The sequence below is a fragment of the Oreochromis aureus genome, linkage group 17 (assembly GCF_013358895.1).
Source record: "Oreochromis aureus strain Israel breed Guangdong linkage group 17, ZZ_aureus, whole genome shotgun sequence".
Taxonomy (NCBI): Eukaryota; Metazoa; Chordata; class Actinopteri; order Cichliformes; family Cichlidae; genus Oreochromis; species Oreochromis aureus.
In genome coordinates this window covers 6975908-6990878 of record NC_052958.1, presented here as the reverse complement: position 1 = coordinate 6990878, position 14971 = coordinate 6975908, and the positions used below count along the sequence as shown (strand labels likewise).

The 14971-nt window shown below is 42.9% G+C and overlaps 1 protein-coding gene across 4 annotated transcripts in view; it reads right to left on the bottom strand.

The window, feature by feature from the left end:
* The window catches only part of strip2 (striatin interacting protein 2), a 33892-nt gene that overhangs the window by 7652 nt on the left and 11269 nt on the right, over positions 1 to 14971 (bottom strand). For 3 of the 4 annotated variants that reach the window (XM_039600639.1, XM_039600640.1, XM_039600641.1), the window contains 15 exons: positions 14400 to 14474; positions 12393 to 12527; positions 11960 to 12080; positions 10401 to 10469; positions 9598 to 9704; positions 9349 to 9476; positions 7909 to 8097; positions 7492 to 7542; positions 3932 to 4164; positions 3222 to 3287; positions 3071 to 3134; positions 2717 to 2788; positions 1506 to 1580; positions 1107 to 1204; positions 184 to 310 (listed from right to left, as the gene is read on the bottom strand). In XM_039600639.1, coding sequence (XP_039456573.1) covers positions 184 to 310; positions 1107 to 1204; positions 1506 to 1580; positions 2717 to 2788; positions 3071 to 3134; positions 3222 to 3287; positions 3932 to 4164; positions 7492 to 7542; positions 7909 to 8097; positions 9349 to 9476; positions 9598 to 9704; positions 10401 to 10469; positions 11960 to 12080; positions 12393 to 12527; positions 14400 to 14474 — 1610 coding nt within the window. The remainder of the gene's footprint in view (positions 1 to 183; positions 311 to 1106; positions 1205 to 1505; positions 1581 to 2716; positions 2789 to 3070; positions 3135 to 3221; positions 3288 to 3931; positions 4165 to 7491; positions 7543 to 7908; positions 8098 to 9348; positions 9477 to 9597; positions 9705 to 10400; positions 10470 to 11959; positions 12081 to 12392; positions 12528 to 14399; positions 14475 to 14971) is intronic. The other variant, XM_031750568.2, reaches the window with a different exon arrangement.

The following is a 14971-nucleotide window of genomic DNA, read 5'->3' as shown; positions in this document are numbered from 1 at the left end:
AGGATGAAATGGAGAAAGTGATGGCATGCTTGACTGATTAATCAGGCGGAGGACTGGGGAGGCTACAGTGGGGGAGGTATATGGATTTTATCAGGGAAGAGAGGTGAAACATAAGAGGAGAAAAAGTGAGTTAAGGTGTATGTAGGAGGGCACAGTGGAGGTGTGTCTGTTTGTGTGTGTAACCTGATAGATATGGTTGAGTTTGAAGTGCTTGAGGAGCAGGAGCAGCAGAGCAGAGATGGCCTTGACGATGATTTCCTTGTGCCGGTTAACATCGATTCCCAGCTTCATGCTCTGCAGGACGGTGATACTAAAAAGAAACACACGCTGTAACTGTAAGGCCTGCGGGTCTTTAACAGTATAACCACTTCTCTGACAAAGTGACAGGTATAGAAGGAGACCGAATAAGATTTATTTTTGGCTTTTAAAAAATTTTTTTTAGCCAGGACAGAAGTGGAAGTCACGCAGGAAACAAACTGTGGCAGACTTGAACCCAGGCACCCTGTATGGCCTTCTCATGGCTCTGCTGCCAGCTCAGGCAGGTGAGCAAGTGCATAATTTCAAAACATGCTAACCAAAAAAAAGAAAAAAGAAAAAAAAGAAATGGATTTCAGCCATGAAAATATCAGACATCTTTCTTTTTTCTTTTTCTGAGTGGGTGTTTTTGCATCAGGAAAACTGTCTCTCTTTTCATTGGCGTGTCAGCGAGTCTAAAACAGAGCCATCCTACAGACCACAAACAACCCACAAGCAGTGCATTTCCACCAGTGCTAACAGCCAAGAAAATCCATAAGAAAAACAGGCTGTTTTTTTTCCTTTGCCAAGTGATTAGACAAAAATAAAAATAAATCGTACATAAACAGCAGTGCAAAGATGCTCCCTAGAGGATTTCCTTTTTTTAGTTTACACTGCATCTTTTTTTAATTATTGCTGAGCATTAGCAGCAAAAGTGTGTTTACTCTTCAAAACTGTCTCATCTAAATATGGCTCTAGATATCTACAGCATCATGACAAAAAAAAAAAAGAAAAAAGAAATACAGCAGCACGGGTAGGGGAAAGAAAAGTAAGACAGTCAAGGATCCCAGCAGTCTTTCTGCAGTACTTACGGCATCTCCTCAGGCAGCACATCGGCCAGGATGTTGATGGAGTCCGTTTTGGCTTTGGAGGTCGGAGCTGCAGCGAGCAGTAGCTTCAGGAGGGCAATCTGATGCAAAAAAGAACACAGAAATAGAAAAATAATAACAGGCTAATCCTTCAAGTTTCTACAGTACCCTCTTAAAATCTTGTAAGCTTTTTTGTCCTCCACAAAACACATTTCATATGAGATAATGTGCAATAATTTAATGCTAGCTAAAAAAAAACGGAAGCACAGAATGTGGTATCAGAAATATGATTGAAACCAGTACAAAGACAGTTGCTAACCACTGAGCCTCTGTGTTGGATTATTGAAGATTTAATGAGCTGGTTTTATTAAACAAAGAGCAATTTAATCATGAGGTACTCACCACATACTGTGACAGGTTGGGAAGCATTCCCAGGTACAGCATCTCTGCTGGTGTGTCCTCCACTTCCTCTTCTCCCTGGGAGATAACACGTGTATACAGTGGAAAGTTAACACTGAGTGCTCAATATGGCAACATTCGAATCTTTCTTCCAAATTTAAGTTCAAACACCTCAACAAAAGCAGATATAAGCTCGACACTGACAGAATTGGGGAAATTAGAGCCAATCACATGATGTGATCACAGCCAATCGATCGAGTTAATGTTGCTGAACCAGACCTATGTTCACGTTCATGCTCAAGTTTGACCTCAGTCACTGTATTTCACACAGTTCTAATGTTATCGCGCTGACAACATCTGTCCACAGGCAGAACAACGTCTTTGTACTGGTGAGAATGAACAGATCTCAGGATCACATGATTCCTTCTTGCAGCCAGTGTGGTCCTACTGGCTTCACCTGCCCTGGAGGTGCTCCAAAAAACTGCAATGCTGTGGACTTGTGTCTGATTTAAACTTCTGCAGTGAATCTTTGTAGAGACCACGACATAACCTACATAAGCACTGAGCATGGGGTTAAATACTTTGCAGTTATGTGAATTAGATCTATGCAGTATCACGCATAGATATATTTCCGGTATATATAGATACATTTTTAATTTATGTTCACCTGCTGTCACAAGCTGTGGGTACTGACTGACGGGATAAGATCATAGACACTAGCAGCATGAGTCACATTCACAGGTGTCTGTTATCACCCTCAGAGTTTGGGTGAGGACCTCAGACATTTAGGATGCAACCTTCTGCTGGGAAGCCTGGGGTCCTATGATTCATGTGCATGTTAAGTAAACGCCCACGTTAGTCACCGGAACACGTCAGATACACGGAGGCTCCAACAATCTTGGAGCAGAGATGTCGCCGTGGCACCAGCACGGTATCAGGCAGGTGGTTTACGGCTGTAGCTGATCAGTGGACAGTGATCTGAAGGACCGCTTTTGCCGACTGTGCAAGATGCAGTTCTAAACCCTAAATATGTATAGCTGGCAAAGAGTTTGGGAATGGTACTTTCTTCATTTTTAATGTATTTGTGAGGTAACTGTGTCTGGTGCATAAGCCTAATAAGTCTGAAATCGGGCGTGCTTGGAGAAATCATTACAGTTGTGCCTGCTCCCTATAATACACTCTATATTATACACAAGCCTGGTAAGATTGCTGACCAGAGTCAGTGGACACTGTTGCAGCTCCTCTTCCCTTTTGATCTGCACTTCAGCAATGGACACGTACTTATGCTGGAGAAGAAAAAAAACAAAAACATATGAGAATAATTGTTAATTAACATCGTCAGCTGACACCCAGAGCTGTGTGATTAAGCATATCAGTCTGTTCTACGAAGACGTTATGGATTTTTCAGTGGGAGGCCAATTTCAAGGGGATTCAACAGTGTGGGAGTATTGATTAACGGAGACTATATCCACAAGGAAGTGGATAAGGGCATCTAGAAATGTGAATTTGTGTAAGAATGACTTACTAAGTTAAAAACAGAGAAAATAATCAGTGATTCCCACACTCACCTGTTTAAGAGTCTTGACACTCTCATGGATGGGTCTGGGTAAGCCCACCAGGGTTTCTGTGTCACTGTAAAGTAACAAACAGCACTGAATGAAGAAGTCGCCAAAAACTGAATGAATATAGATATTTAACAGTCTCAGATGAAGCACCTACTTCCCCAGAGTAAAACCGATGAACTTGTTCCTACTCGTCTCGAGGAAGTGCTCGATGTCTTTCTCCCTGAAGACACAGGAGCAGACTCAAGTGAGATTTAAGCCACAAATATGTGCGCACACACCCACATAAACGCACACAACACAAGATCACAGCGTACTGCATCAGCTCCCTCTCAAATCTCATCGGGCACACGGTGTGCTGCTGCTGCTCTCCGTGAGAAGGGTTAAGAACCGCCTACTGATCAGAGTCTAATCACCACTGTGTGATGCAGCGCTCTGACCAAAGAAAAAACACACAGTAACGAGAGCGCCCAGTGACACGGCTCAGTTAAAGAAAAGGCTTTAACTGATGCACTGCTATAACGTGTTTCTGTCTTCTCTGAGATGTATTATTCAGCAGCAGCAGCAGCCCCCTGCAGAGACACCCAGGCTCCTGTCTGAAATACACAGATGGAGAGCATATTGTTGGACGATAGCGAGGAGAGAAATCTGGAGGAGGTTGTGTTTAAGATCTACTTTTAACCTCTCGAAACCAGGGTGGGAAACAGACACCAGCTTCCCGTCATGTCCCAGCTGAAGTTTCCTGTACCCTAGTGGTCACCGTGGCGACAAACCAACCAATCCTTTGGAACTTTTGTAGAACAAAACCTCATATCATGAACAACTTTCTGACTTTTAGGAATACAGATTGCAACATTTTTTATTAACCTGACTTTAGGAGCCCAAGGAAGACCTTTGGGGAAGTTGACCCTCTCTGTCGGTGGTCTCAGAGGAGGTGGCGGTGGTGGCGGTTGGATGATGACGTCGCGGTCCAGAGGGTCCACCTCACCCTCAATACCACTGTCCGTGTCCTCGGGGTCCTCCTCTTCGTCCCGGGCGTCATCGTTCTTAAAGGGGTCTCGCTCGTTGTACGTGTCCAAGCTGTCCTGCTTGACCAGGGGCTGGGAGACAGAGGGGAGAGGAGGAGAGGGGGGTCAGATATGCACCTACTGTGCAACCAAGGAGTAAGCAGCTCGTCCAAAGTTTTTAAGACATAATAAATTCCAGTTTTCACTGCAAAACCAAGAAGAAATTGAAAATCCACCATATAAACTTGTGCTTTAAGCACCTTCTTCTCTGCAAATGTATATAAAATCATGCAAAAGGAATTAAAGTGCTTCCATCTAGACTGCAGGAAGCAGTGCACCAGATACCATTTTTACTCCATAAGACGATGTGTTTTAATTAAAGTGCAAAAAAATTCACACACATACTAAAAATTACACACTTTCAGCTCAAGCGTTCCATATGTGGTTATTAGCTGGACCTATAGTATATCATTTATAGCAATGCAGCCTCAGTGTGAAGACTCTTCAGGCACAGCTGAAGCAAACCTGCGCAGGAGGAGTATTAAAGAAAGCTGCTGACGGAGATATTTCTGAGACACCACATACTGGTCACACTGAAAACAGAAAGCCTTAAAAAAGTGTGTAAGTGTACCTCAATGGGAAATGCACCAATTTTCTTCCATTAAGGATAGCAGAGGAGAAGATTGACTCCACTATTATCCATCATATCACCTTAGCACAGAGGCTAATTACGACCCAAGTGAAGCTGATGTCAATACATGTTGAGATTTACATGTCACACTTACAATAATAAGAATGACAAATGTGCACAGCTTCCTAACAGCAAAACAGACCGCAGTATATCTGCACACACCCACACAGACCTGTGAAGTGGTCTAATTACACAGGAATGAATACACCTGTGTGGGTGGATGTGTGTGTGTGTGTGTGTGTGTGTGTGTGTGTGTGTGTGTGTGTGTGTGTGTGTGTGACTTAAATATGAAGCTGTATACAGGAGGCTAGCTTTAGGGATCTCCACCTCTATTGCTCACTTAATATCAAATTTTATTATTTTGAGGCAGTGATAGCCTTCTTTTGAACCTTTAAATAGAAAGAGGGTGGCAGCTTCCCCTTGAAGCTAAACGAAAGTATTTGCCATCATTCCATATTAAATGTAGCATTATAGCATCTGCAAACACTTACCTTTAAAGCTCACTAATTAACACACATTAGAAGCAGTAATAGCAGTCTTTTTGACATTTGGAGAGAACTATGTTTGTTTTATCAAAATACTATCAAATACTTATACTATACTGATACTTATACTATCAAATACTTTAAAGTCTTTATGCAAAGCTAAGCTAACTGTTTCTTTGGGCTTTTTGGTCATTGATATTTAGGCTGCAACCAGCACCCCTAAAGCAAATTATTAAGGTTTAGAGCTAAGGTATGTTTAATAATTATAAAAAGTCTATAAAAAAAACCTTATAGGAGGATATTTATTTATATTTGTTTTTTAACATTAGCTTAGAGTTGGGTTAGCTGTTTAATTGCACTTCATGCTAAGATTAGCTAGCTCTACATTTGCAAGATTTCGTGTATGTTAAATATATAAGAAGGACTCTACACCAGACCTGGAGGCATTTAGCCCTTTGCATTATTATTTACTTCTGAATCCTATTTTTCCTTTGACCTCACTGAGGCCGGTCAGGTACACGCAGTTTGTCCCAATTTAAGCCACCAAACACTCTTTGATAAAGTCCCCTGCTACATCAGCTTTTATGACCAAAGAAGCCTAAAAAGGAGTCCAGTTGCCTTCACCTCAAGTGCGTGAGACTGCAAAAAGCTGGATGGCTGAAAACCTACACAGACACATGGTTTTTACGCTCTAAGTCTTTATACTAAGCTAACAGATATTCCATATAAAAAACTGAAGCAACAGATTCCTTGAAATGTTCTTTTAACTCTCTTAGGATACCGTGTCCTGTCAAAAACCTGTGAAACAAATGTGATATATTGAAGAAAGACTTCCCCAACACCACAAGCAGCATGTCTGATTAAACTTACCACACATCCACACATCTGCACTGAAAAAACAGGTAAAAACGCAAACGACAGTCTTAAAAAGACAGTCTTCATATTGAACTCTTAAGTGCCAAACACACACACACACACACACACACACACACAAAAAGCATCTTTGTTTTCTACTTCTACAATGAATGATTGTGGTAAGAGTGCAAGCATCAGGCATGAGTCAGCGTTCGGGGTATTAGTTGAGCTACTGCAGTCGATGTACAGTATTGGTGTATCAGTGGTAGCGCTAATGCTAAGTGAGCACTAATAGTGAGTGTATGGTGGGAGGGAGGGAGTGGGAAGAGGGAGAGGAGAAGGTGAGACTGTGTCGTGAGCCATTCTCTATGGAAAAGCCATTCTCTGCTATGTGGGAGGTAAAGCTAGTGGTTTTTTTCTACCAGGGTTAGGGGGCAACTGCTTTTAATGCCATCCATTTAAGAGAGAGGTCAACTGAAACCTAGAATACAGCACCTACAGAAGTAAAACTACAGCAGCGGTGATCTCAGTTCACCTCCTCAATGAATGCATTTTAAAGACATTGACCCCTAGTCCACACTCTACGGTGCAAGGTGATTTTTGAGACCAAACCCGGTAGCAATGTGATGAAAACTACAAGGGAGATGCTCCTACTGTTGATGTCTGAAGTGAGCTTTCTTTATGGGACTGCTCCAGCGCCAGTGATTACAGCCAGCAAGTCAGCCCTGTCCCTCAAACCCTGCCGCCCCATCCCCCCTACTGAGGAGGAAGACTAGAGAAAGAAGAGTGGAAAGGAGAGGAGGAAGAAAGAGTAACGAAAAGAGGGGAAAACAGTGGAATATGAGCAAAAATAAAAGAGGGGAGAAGACAAAATGGAAAAGCAAAGCAGGGGAAGGGAATGAGGGACACTGGGAGGATTAAAACAGAAGTATGCAAAAATTATTAAAATAACAGGAGACTTAAAGGAAAGCAAAAGAAATATGCACATGTGCATGAAGCTGGAAACAATTAAATGGAGTATTAGAAATTAGGCAGAATGTAAGGCTGCACCAAAACCACCTATAACATCAGAATTTTTCCAATCCATTATCTATTCAAACACTAAAGAGTTTGCCCAGTAGATAACTTCAAACTCCAATTTAAATCAGGTAAATTATTCGACAAGTGCAGAGCATCTGGTCGGGACTGGATGAGTTTTAAATGGGAACAGTTAGGACACGTAGGGGAGAAAAGTAAACGCAGGTAGAAGGAGAAAAGGGAAGCCAAAGAGGCAGAGAGAGGAGATTTTGCTCGGGGCGGGTGTCAGGGATGTGGGAGAGGAGTGCAAAAAGTTTAGCTCAGTGCAGAAAGAAAATGCAGGAGAATAAGAGGGAATTTGTGGGTAAAGACCTGCTTCTTGGGAAAAGGACTGTCTCCTTCCAAGCTATCAACAAAGGCACTCTGTGGGGACACAAGGAAGGAAGAGGGGCAATTAAAGAGGAAGCCTGTCCAGTCAAACTTTGTAGTATTAAAAAAAAACTTGAGAGGCTGGGATTCTCAAAGCTGTCCAAGCACCAAGATCATCTGTGGTCACTGACTTACAGCAGGGAACTGATGATGTTGGAACTTTTGGAAAAAGGTGACCCAGCAAAGAGTTAGAGAGTGAGAGTCTACTAGGGTAGATAGATGAAACTGATCAACACTATGATTATGTTTGTATTAATAACAGCATGCCAGCAATATACACTAAAGTGACACTGTCACCTAAATGTTGTTTAAATGGATTCAGCTTCAGTGTGATGTCCGTGTGTGCTTGAGGGCTAGTACCCTGCGGCTGCGGCGGCCTCTCTTCTGCTGCTGTTGCTGTTCGATGAGCTCCATGGCGGAGGCCGGGGGCGAGGCCGCTCTCATGGCCCTGACCACCTTGATGCTGTCTTCTGGCAGTGGGGACAGGTTGAGACGCTCCCGGTGTCGCACCTTCATCTCCTGGAGCTCCTCAAAACCTCCCAAAGTAAACTGGAAGTCAGCAAAGACCCAGGTAAACGATGATTCATTTGTTATAAAATATTACCAACAAAGTTTAAGTAATGTCTATTAACAGCAGAATAAAATTTTGTTAATAATAATGTGTATGTGTTAGTCGCCATAGGGAAATTTCCCCTCTGCATTTAACCCATTCACCCAGTGAAGCAGTGGGCAGCCACCAGTACAGTGCCCAGGGAGCAGTGTGTAGGGATGGTACCTTGCTCAGGGGTACCTCAGGGTAGCCGTTCAGTGGATTCAAACCCCCGACCTTCCGATCATGGGGCAACCACTTTACCTACTGAGCTATTCCTGCCCTGCTGATAACGGCTGACATTGTTGGTCACACCTTAAAAATATTAGCCTGTTTGACTCCCCCCCCCCTAATCAACCAATCACATGGCAGCAACTCAGTGTATTTAGTCATGTAGACGTGGTCATCACAACCTGCTGAAGTTCAAACTGAGCACCAGAATAGTGAAGAAAGATAATCTAAGTGGCTGAACCTGGCATGGTGTTTGTGCCAGATGGACTGTTGTGTATATTTCAGATTTTCCACATCACAGCCATCTGACAATGGTATTAAAAAAAAGGAAAATATCCAATGATTGGCAGTTCTCTGGGAGAAAATGCCTTGTTGACGCCAGGGTCAGAATCTAGTGTAAACAACATGAAAGCATGAATCCATCCTGCTGCTGCTGGTGTAATACTGTGGACATTTTCTTGGCACACTTTGGGCCCTGCAGTGGCAATTTTGTATCATTTAAACGTCACAGCCTACAAAACACAGTACTGTTTTTGACCTTGTCGTGCCTTTATGGCCACAGTGTACCCATCCTCTGACTGCTGCTTCCAGCAGCATAAAACACTACGTCACAAAACTCAAACCATCTCAAACTGACAGTGAGTTCACTGCACTCCAGCGGCCTCCACAGTCACCAGATGTCAATGCAACAGAGTAGCAAATTTGCAGCGACTGTGTGATGCCATCATTTCAATATGGACCAAAATCTCTGGGGAATATTTCCAGCACCTTGTTGAATCTACGCCACAAACTATTAAGACAGCTATGAAAGCAAAATAAGGCCCAACCATGTACCAGCAAGGTCTAAATAATGAAGTGGGCGCTGAGTGTTTGTGAAACGTGTTTTATTTAAAAAAAAAACATGCAAAACAAAAATGCAGACACGGACAGAAATAGATTTATTTGCATTACATGCGACTACTTGACTGTAACACACTGACCAGTATTGTTTTCCACAGCAGCAGTAGTACTTTCTTCATGGGGAAGTGTGGCGCGTTCATGCTGCAGAACTTGGTCACCATGGTGAAAAGTAGTAGAGCAAAGGGCTCTCCATTGTAAAGAGGAGAAGCTGGAGGGGGGTCAAAGGCAATGTTTTTAAACGGAATAAAATGACATGCAGTATGAAAGCAACTGAAAAGATATAATCATGTGACTTCAAAAATACTGAATAAACACACACACACACACACCGAGCTCATTCTTGAAGGCCTCTCTGGCTGCTATCCACTCAGGTCGGTCGTCTTCTGTTTGCACTCTAATGGTTTCCACCATCAAGTACATGATGCTCAGTAAGACTCTGCGAGAAAAAGAACCGTCCAAAGAACTCATCATGGACACATTGAGGTTATGTGTGCGTATGTCTGTGTGTGGCATGCATTTAACTGCTGCCCTGACCAGATATAATGGCCCTAAATGGCCTATAAGTACAAGAAACATTGATATCACAGAGGAAATTATGAGAAAGTAGCGCTTGGTTCTGCAAATTGCTCGTGCATTTAGGAGAAAATAATTTCCGAGCTCTGGCTGGATAATGCAGCCAGTCCCTCGTAATTATCTGATGCAATACAGGTGGTGTTTTGTACATTAAATGCTTTGTTCGCTCAACAAAGCTTCTCGCTCGGTTCAAAAGGACTATAATGGCTTTCAGTTCTGCGGGAGTAATTAAGGGCAAATCCACTCGTCTAGCTTGTAATTATTTGTAAGTGTTCATCTAGGGAACGCACAGACGGCGCTACTGTATGTGTGTGAATCGTCGTATGATTTCACATGTTTGTGTGTGTGCGTGTAAGGCCTGTTGTGTTAAAAAAAATCAATTTCATTAGGCAGAAGTAGAGTGAAAATGAATGTGAGGACAACAGTCAGCGAATACAATTACATTTTGCAGATTAGGCCAGATGGCGTGAAGTTAAGCATTTTGATTATTTTTAAACAGTATTTATTGGCCTCCTGATCTGAAGCAGACAGGAAGTTGAAGCGGTTTTATGCCGCTTACCTGAGCTCTGTGCTGTCTGCAAGAGAAATGGCAGGCTTCCTCACGGCACTGCTGCACGCCTGGCTGTTGCTGCGGGGACAAACGCTACATGATTTTAGTGGATTATCTGAAAGAGGCAGGACAGTCTCTGAATACATCGCAGGTGAGACTACCTGTACCTGTATGATTAACACTTCATCATGTTTTTCCTGCTCGTCTTGCTGAAACTGCCCTGCTCTGCAGCTCTATGCAACTTGAAGATGCTTTGCAGCAGCTTATGTAACAACAAAGCAGCACTGAAGCCCAACTGAGGCTGACACCAGCAGCAACAAAGCTGGCTTGAAGGAGCCTTTGTCATGCTGCGTTCACAGTGAAGGGGTCTGTTGATCACAGACGGCACGCTTCCTATAGTCTCTCCTCAGTAGCTTTTTGTGTGTCTCTGCCTCTCTGAAGTAATGAAGAACAGAGGTGTAGTGCTATGTATCCAGTTACAATGCGCTCCCAGTGTCATTACATTTGTACATGACCATGTAACTAAAGTGGCAAGTTTGCATACATTAGTCATCTTTAACTGACCACATCATCAAATGATGGACTGGATTTATGATTAGATCACAGCCATCTGTCTGTTCAGCTTCAGCTTCATCTCTGCCTGGCTGACCATCTTCATCAGCCTCTGCATATTCCTCGCTTCTCTCTCTCTCTCTCTCTCTCTGTTTTCTCTCTGATCCCCAGGGAATGCTAGCCCCTCTCTCCCTTACTTATTCTGAGTTAGACTAAGACGTGAACTTGTATTTGTGTTTACGAGGCAATTACTTTTCCACACAAGACGAGGGAGGCGTTTTCACCTAATTAATGAAATCATCATTTACAAACTGCATTTTGTATTTACTCAGTTTATACCTGTCTAATGTTAAAAATTGATGATCTGAAACATGTAAGAGTAAGAAATATAACAAAAAAGAAAGAAATCAAGAATGGGGCAAATATTTTTTCACTGCACTGCAGTGGCATGTCTACAAGAGGTCATGGGGTCAGCACGCTTCCATGCCAGCCCATAAAAAGCTTGTTTGAATCTCCACTTTTCTTATAATAAATCTGCAATAGGACAGAGGTTTGTACCTCAGTTTTCTATAATTATCAAATTTTATTGATAATTTTGATAATATTTGTGATGTGATTTTCTGTGAAACCACCCCCCCGACTGTTTTAATTAAACATTCAGATTCCACTGGTCCGCACCAGTTCTAAGTCAGCTGCTAGGCGTCAGTCAAGGCAACCCGCCGGGGCGCCCCCGCAAAGGGGACCCCAAAGGGCACTGCAGCTGAGGTGATCCGCGAGACGGGCCCGGTGCGTCCAGAGTCACCGCCAGCCACCACCGACCACATCCCCCTGCCAGCCCCGCCCTGTGAAAACCCACGCCCCACGAGGCAGGCCGCGCACCATGCTTCTGGTGATGGAGAGAGGAGGGCGACGGAGCAACTGCTCCCCCAGGCGCGCTTCGCACCCTCGCCTGGAAACATCCCTGCAGCACTGCATAAAGAACAATGTTACATTTATAACCAGGGGATCTTACTCACTCTATCTCCATGCTAAGCAGCTCCAGCAGTGCTGTGAAGATGCCCATGTCGTACAGCAGGAAAATGTTGTGTCTGGACCAGTGGAGGACATCCACCTCTGTGTCACACTCATCAAACACTCCTGGAGAAACAAGGCGAGAAACAGAGTTGTGTGAGATTTTCGTCTATATACATAATAATACACATTCTGGAAAGACGTTAACTCTAGGCTGTATTAATAAAAGATGACTATTCGAAGCAAATGATGGCAGAATAGCAGTGACTGGTGTAAATAATGACATCATTCTATTTCAGGTATTTTGTATTCTGGCTCATTGTCACAACCTTGTTGGAGACTTAGCCATGGTTAATATTAAGGGTAAGACCTGTGCGTTTCCTCTAAAACCTAAATGTCTGCTGTGAAAAAGGCTTGTATTTTGTGTAGCCCACACACCCTGAGCCAGGTAGAGGATGGCCCTGGCCACCTTCAGCCTCTTGTCCCTGTCTGTCACCTCCAGCGCGTCCAGCAGCCTCATCACATACGCCCTCTGCTCCTCCACCGTCAGCTCGATCCACCGCCTGCCTCGAGCTGCAGAAAGGACACAGCAACAAAAGGTTCAAGGTTGAAGTCAGATAAATTTAATTTGTATTTTTTTTTCTGTGCCTTAGAGAACTCCGAGTGTATCTGTGTCGACTTTTTCAAAGTTTTGATGTACTTTGCAGCATTTATTTAAGGATTGAAAAATGAGAGGAAAACAAACAGATGCTAAAGTTCATGTTACAGACTCTCAAGTGCAGGAAAAAGTGAGAAAAAGAAACTTGAAAATAATCTGGATCTACAAGGAAGTTAATTTGTCAAAATAACATGAATATAAATAATATTATAATAATGACACAGTCCTTGCACCTTGGTCTGCTGCGGTCGAGGAATGATGCAGTTGCTACGTGCTGCAGTAAAGCCGTTTCCTATAGTAACATGGACATCATAAACCCTGGATTCCCATTGGCTGTTGCACAAAAGAGATACTTATCGCTTCCTGTTCCCCGTTAGGTGTTTTCTTCATCACAGTGGATTACATATCAAACAATTAAGATGTGGTTAAAGTGCAAATTTCCAGCTTTAATTTTACTGCACTGTACTGTGCGTGCAATTAATTTAGCTAACTGCAAAAGTAGCTGTTAGTTCTGCCATCTAGGAATCCATTATATTCAGATATTTTGGCAGACTTGTATGTTGTGGCTCACTGCATTAGCTCTGGAGATAGCTAAAAGCAATGACATTATGAGGAGAAACCTGATGTATGCTTTAAAAAAAAAAACAGTATTTTTAACACTAACAAAAACTGAGTCTGAGTGCACCTCAAACAACTACAAAAACTGCAGCACTAGAAGAAATGCACTCAGTCTCTGGCAAGGACTATGGCATTTTTTTCCCCCATCTTCTATTCTTAGGCTCTTCAGTTGATTAGACAGGCAGTAATAAGCATTAAGGAGTATAGCATCCTCACTGATCTCTTTCAACTTAACACACTCTCACTTGTGCAAGGAAAACAGACCAGCACAGATCACAGAAAACTTCCCTTTTTTTGAAACAGCAAAGACCATCAATTAGACGTGCCTTGATAATAACAGTAATTCATGAGAATGACTGAGAGGGTAGCAGCATAAAACATTGATGAGCGCCCCGTCAGCAGCCCCCCCCTCTCACATGCTACACTAACACTTCCACAAAAAGGACGAGTCAAACAGGAAACCGCACATATAAACACTAATGGAAAGACAGTGATGCAAACAGGCAGCTCTGTCCTCTATTTCACTATAAAACAGTGAAGCTCTCATCTAATTCTGCTACTCATCATCACACAGCATGGAGGGAAAGTGACAGATGGAGAGGACCGCGCTCTTCTGATTCAAACTGTCTACAAAGGGCGCCTCGACACCATCTCTGCAGGACTTGATGTAACGCCCTAAACCTAAAAATAATACCTCCCTCAATACAGAAAACCCGACTTTGTTACAATAAAATAAATCAAGAACAAAAGTTTTTCTTCTTGCTCAACAGGAAAAACGTAATTTAATGCAATTTTCCACACAAAAGCAGATAAAGCAACACTGTATTAAAGCTCGATCTCCTGTCAGGCTGATAATAACGCCGGCGTACAGACTGGAAGAGCCGCTTTGTTCTCGATAACCAAACGTTAATCACATGCTTTAAGGGTGGCCCCTTCCATCTGTAGGGATATCAATTCTTTGAACAGCTTAAAAGAGCAGAGCTTTGATGTGTCTGCTCACCCTCGCCTCACCTCACCGGTCAGGTTGTAAACCACAGCAGCTCACTGAACACGTCGCGTTTACAGCCTTTAGTGTGCCAGTGCAATTTTGTAATTCTGGGGGTTGAAGGAATGTGTAAGGAAACTCAATCTCACACAAATGCCCACACACACACACACACACACATTACCATGGCTTCTGAAGTCCTCCTCGAAGTAGTCTCTGTTGAGGGCAAACTCTGGCTCTTCTGTGTAACTGTAGAGCTCTGTGGACACAACAGAATACAATCAGGGTTGAAATAAATACTATCACCATCATCATCATCACCTTTGTTTATAAAGCACTTTAAAACAACCACAGCTGTCACAAAGTGCTGTACATAGGAAATATATAAAGGTACATAAGATATAACTAAAAGCCAAATAAAGGAAAAAGTAAAATAATTAATTAAATAACTAATTTCATTACAAGAGAAACTAAGTCTCACTGAGGTTAAAAGCCAAAGAATAAAAGTGGGTTTTAAGATTTAAATGTGGACAGTGAAGGGACCTCTCTAACGTGCAAGGGCAAATTATTCCATAATTTAGGACCCACAATAGAAAAGGCCCTGTCCCCTGTGAGCTTCCTCCTGGATCTCGGTACCTCCAGGAGCAGCTGGTCAGCTGACCTGAGAGACCGTCAGGGTGTGTGGAGATGAAGAAGTTCAGAGAGGTAATGCGGGGCAAGACTGTGAAAGCATTTAAAAACAAACACGAGAATTTT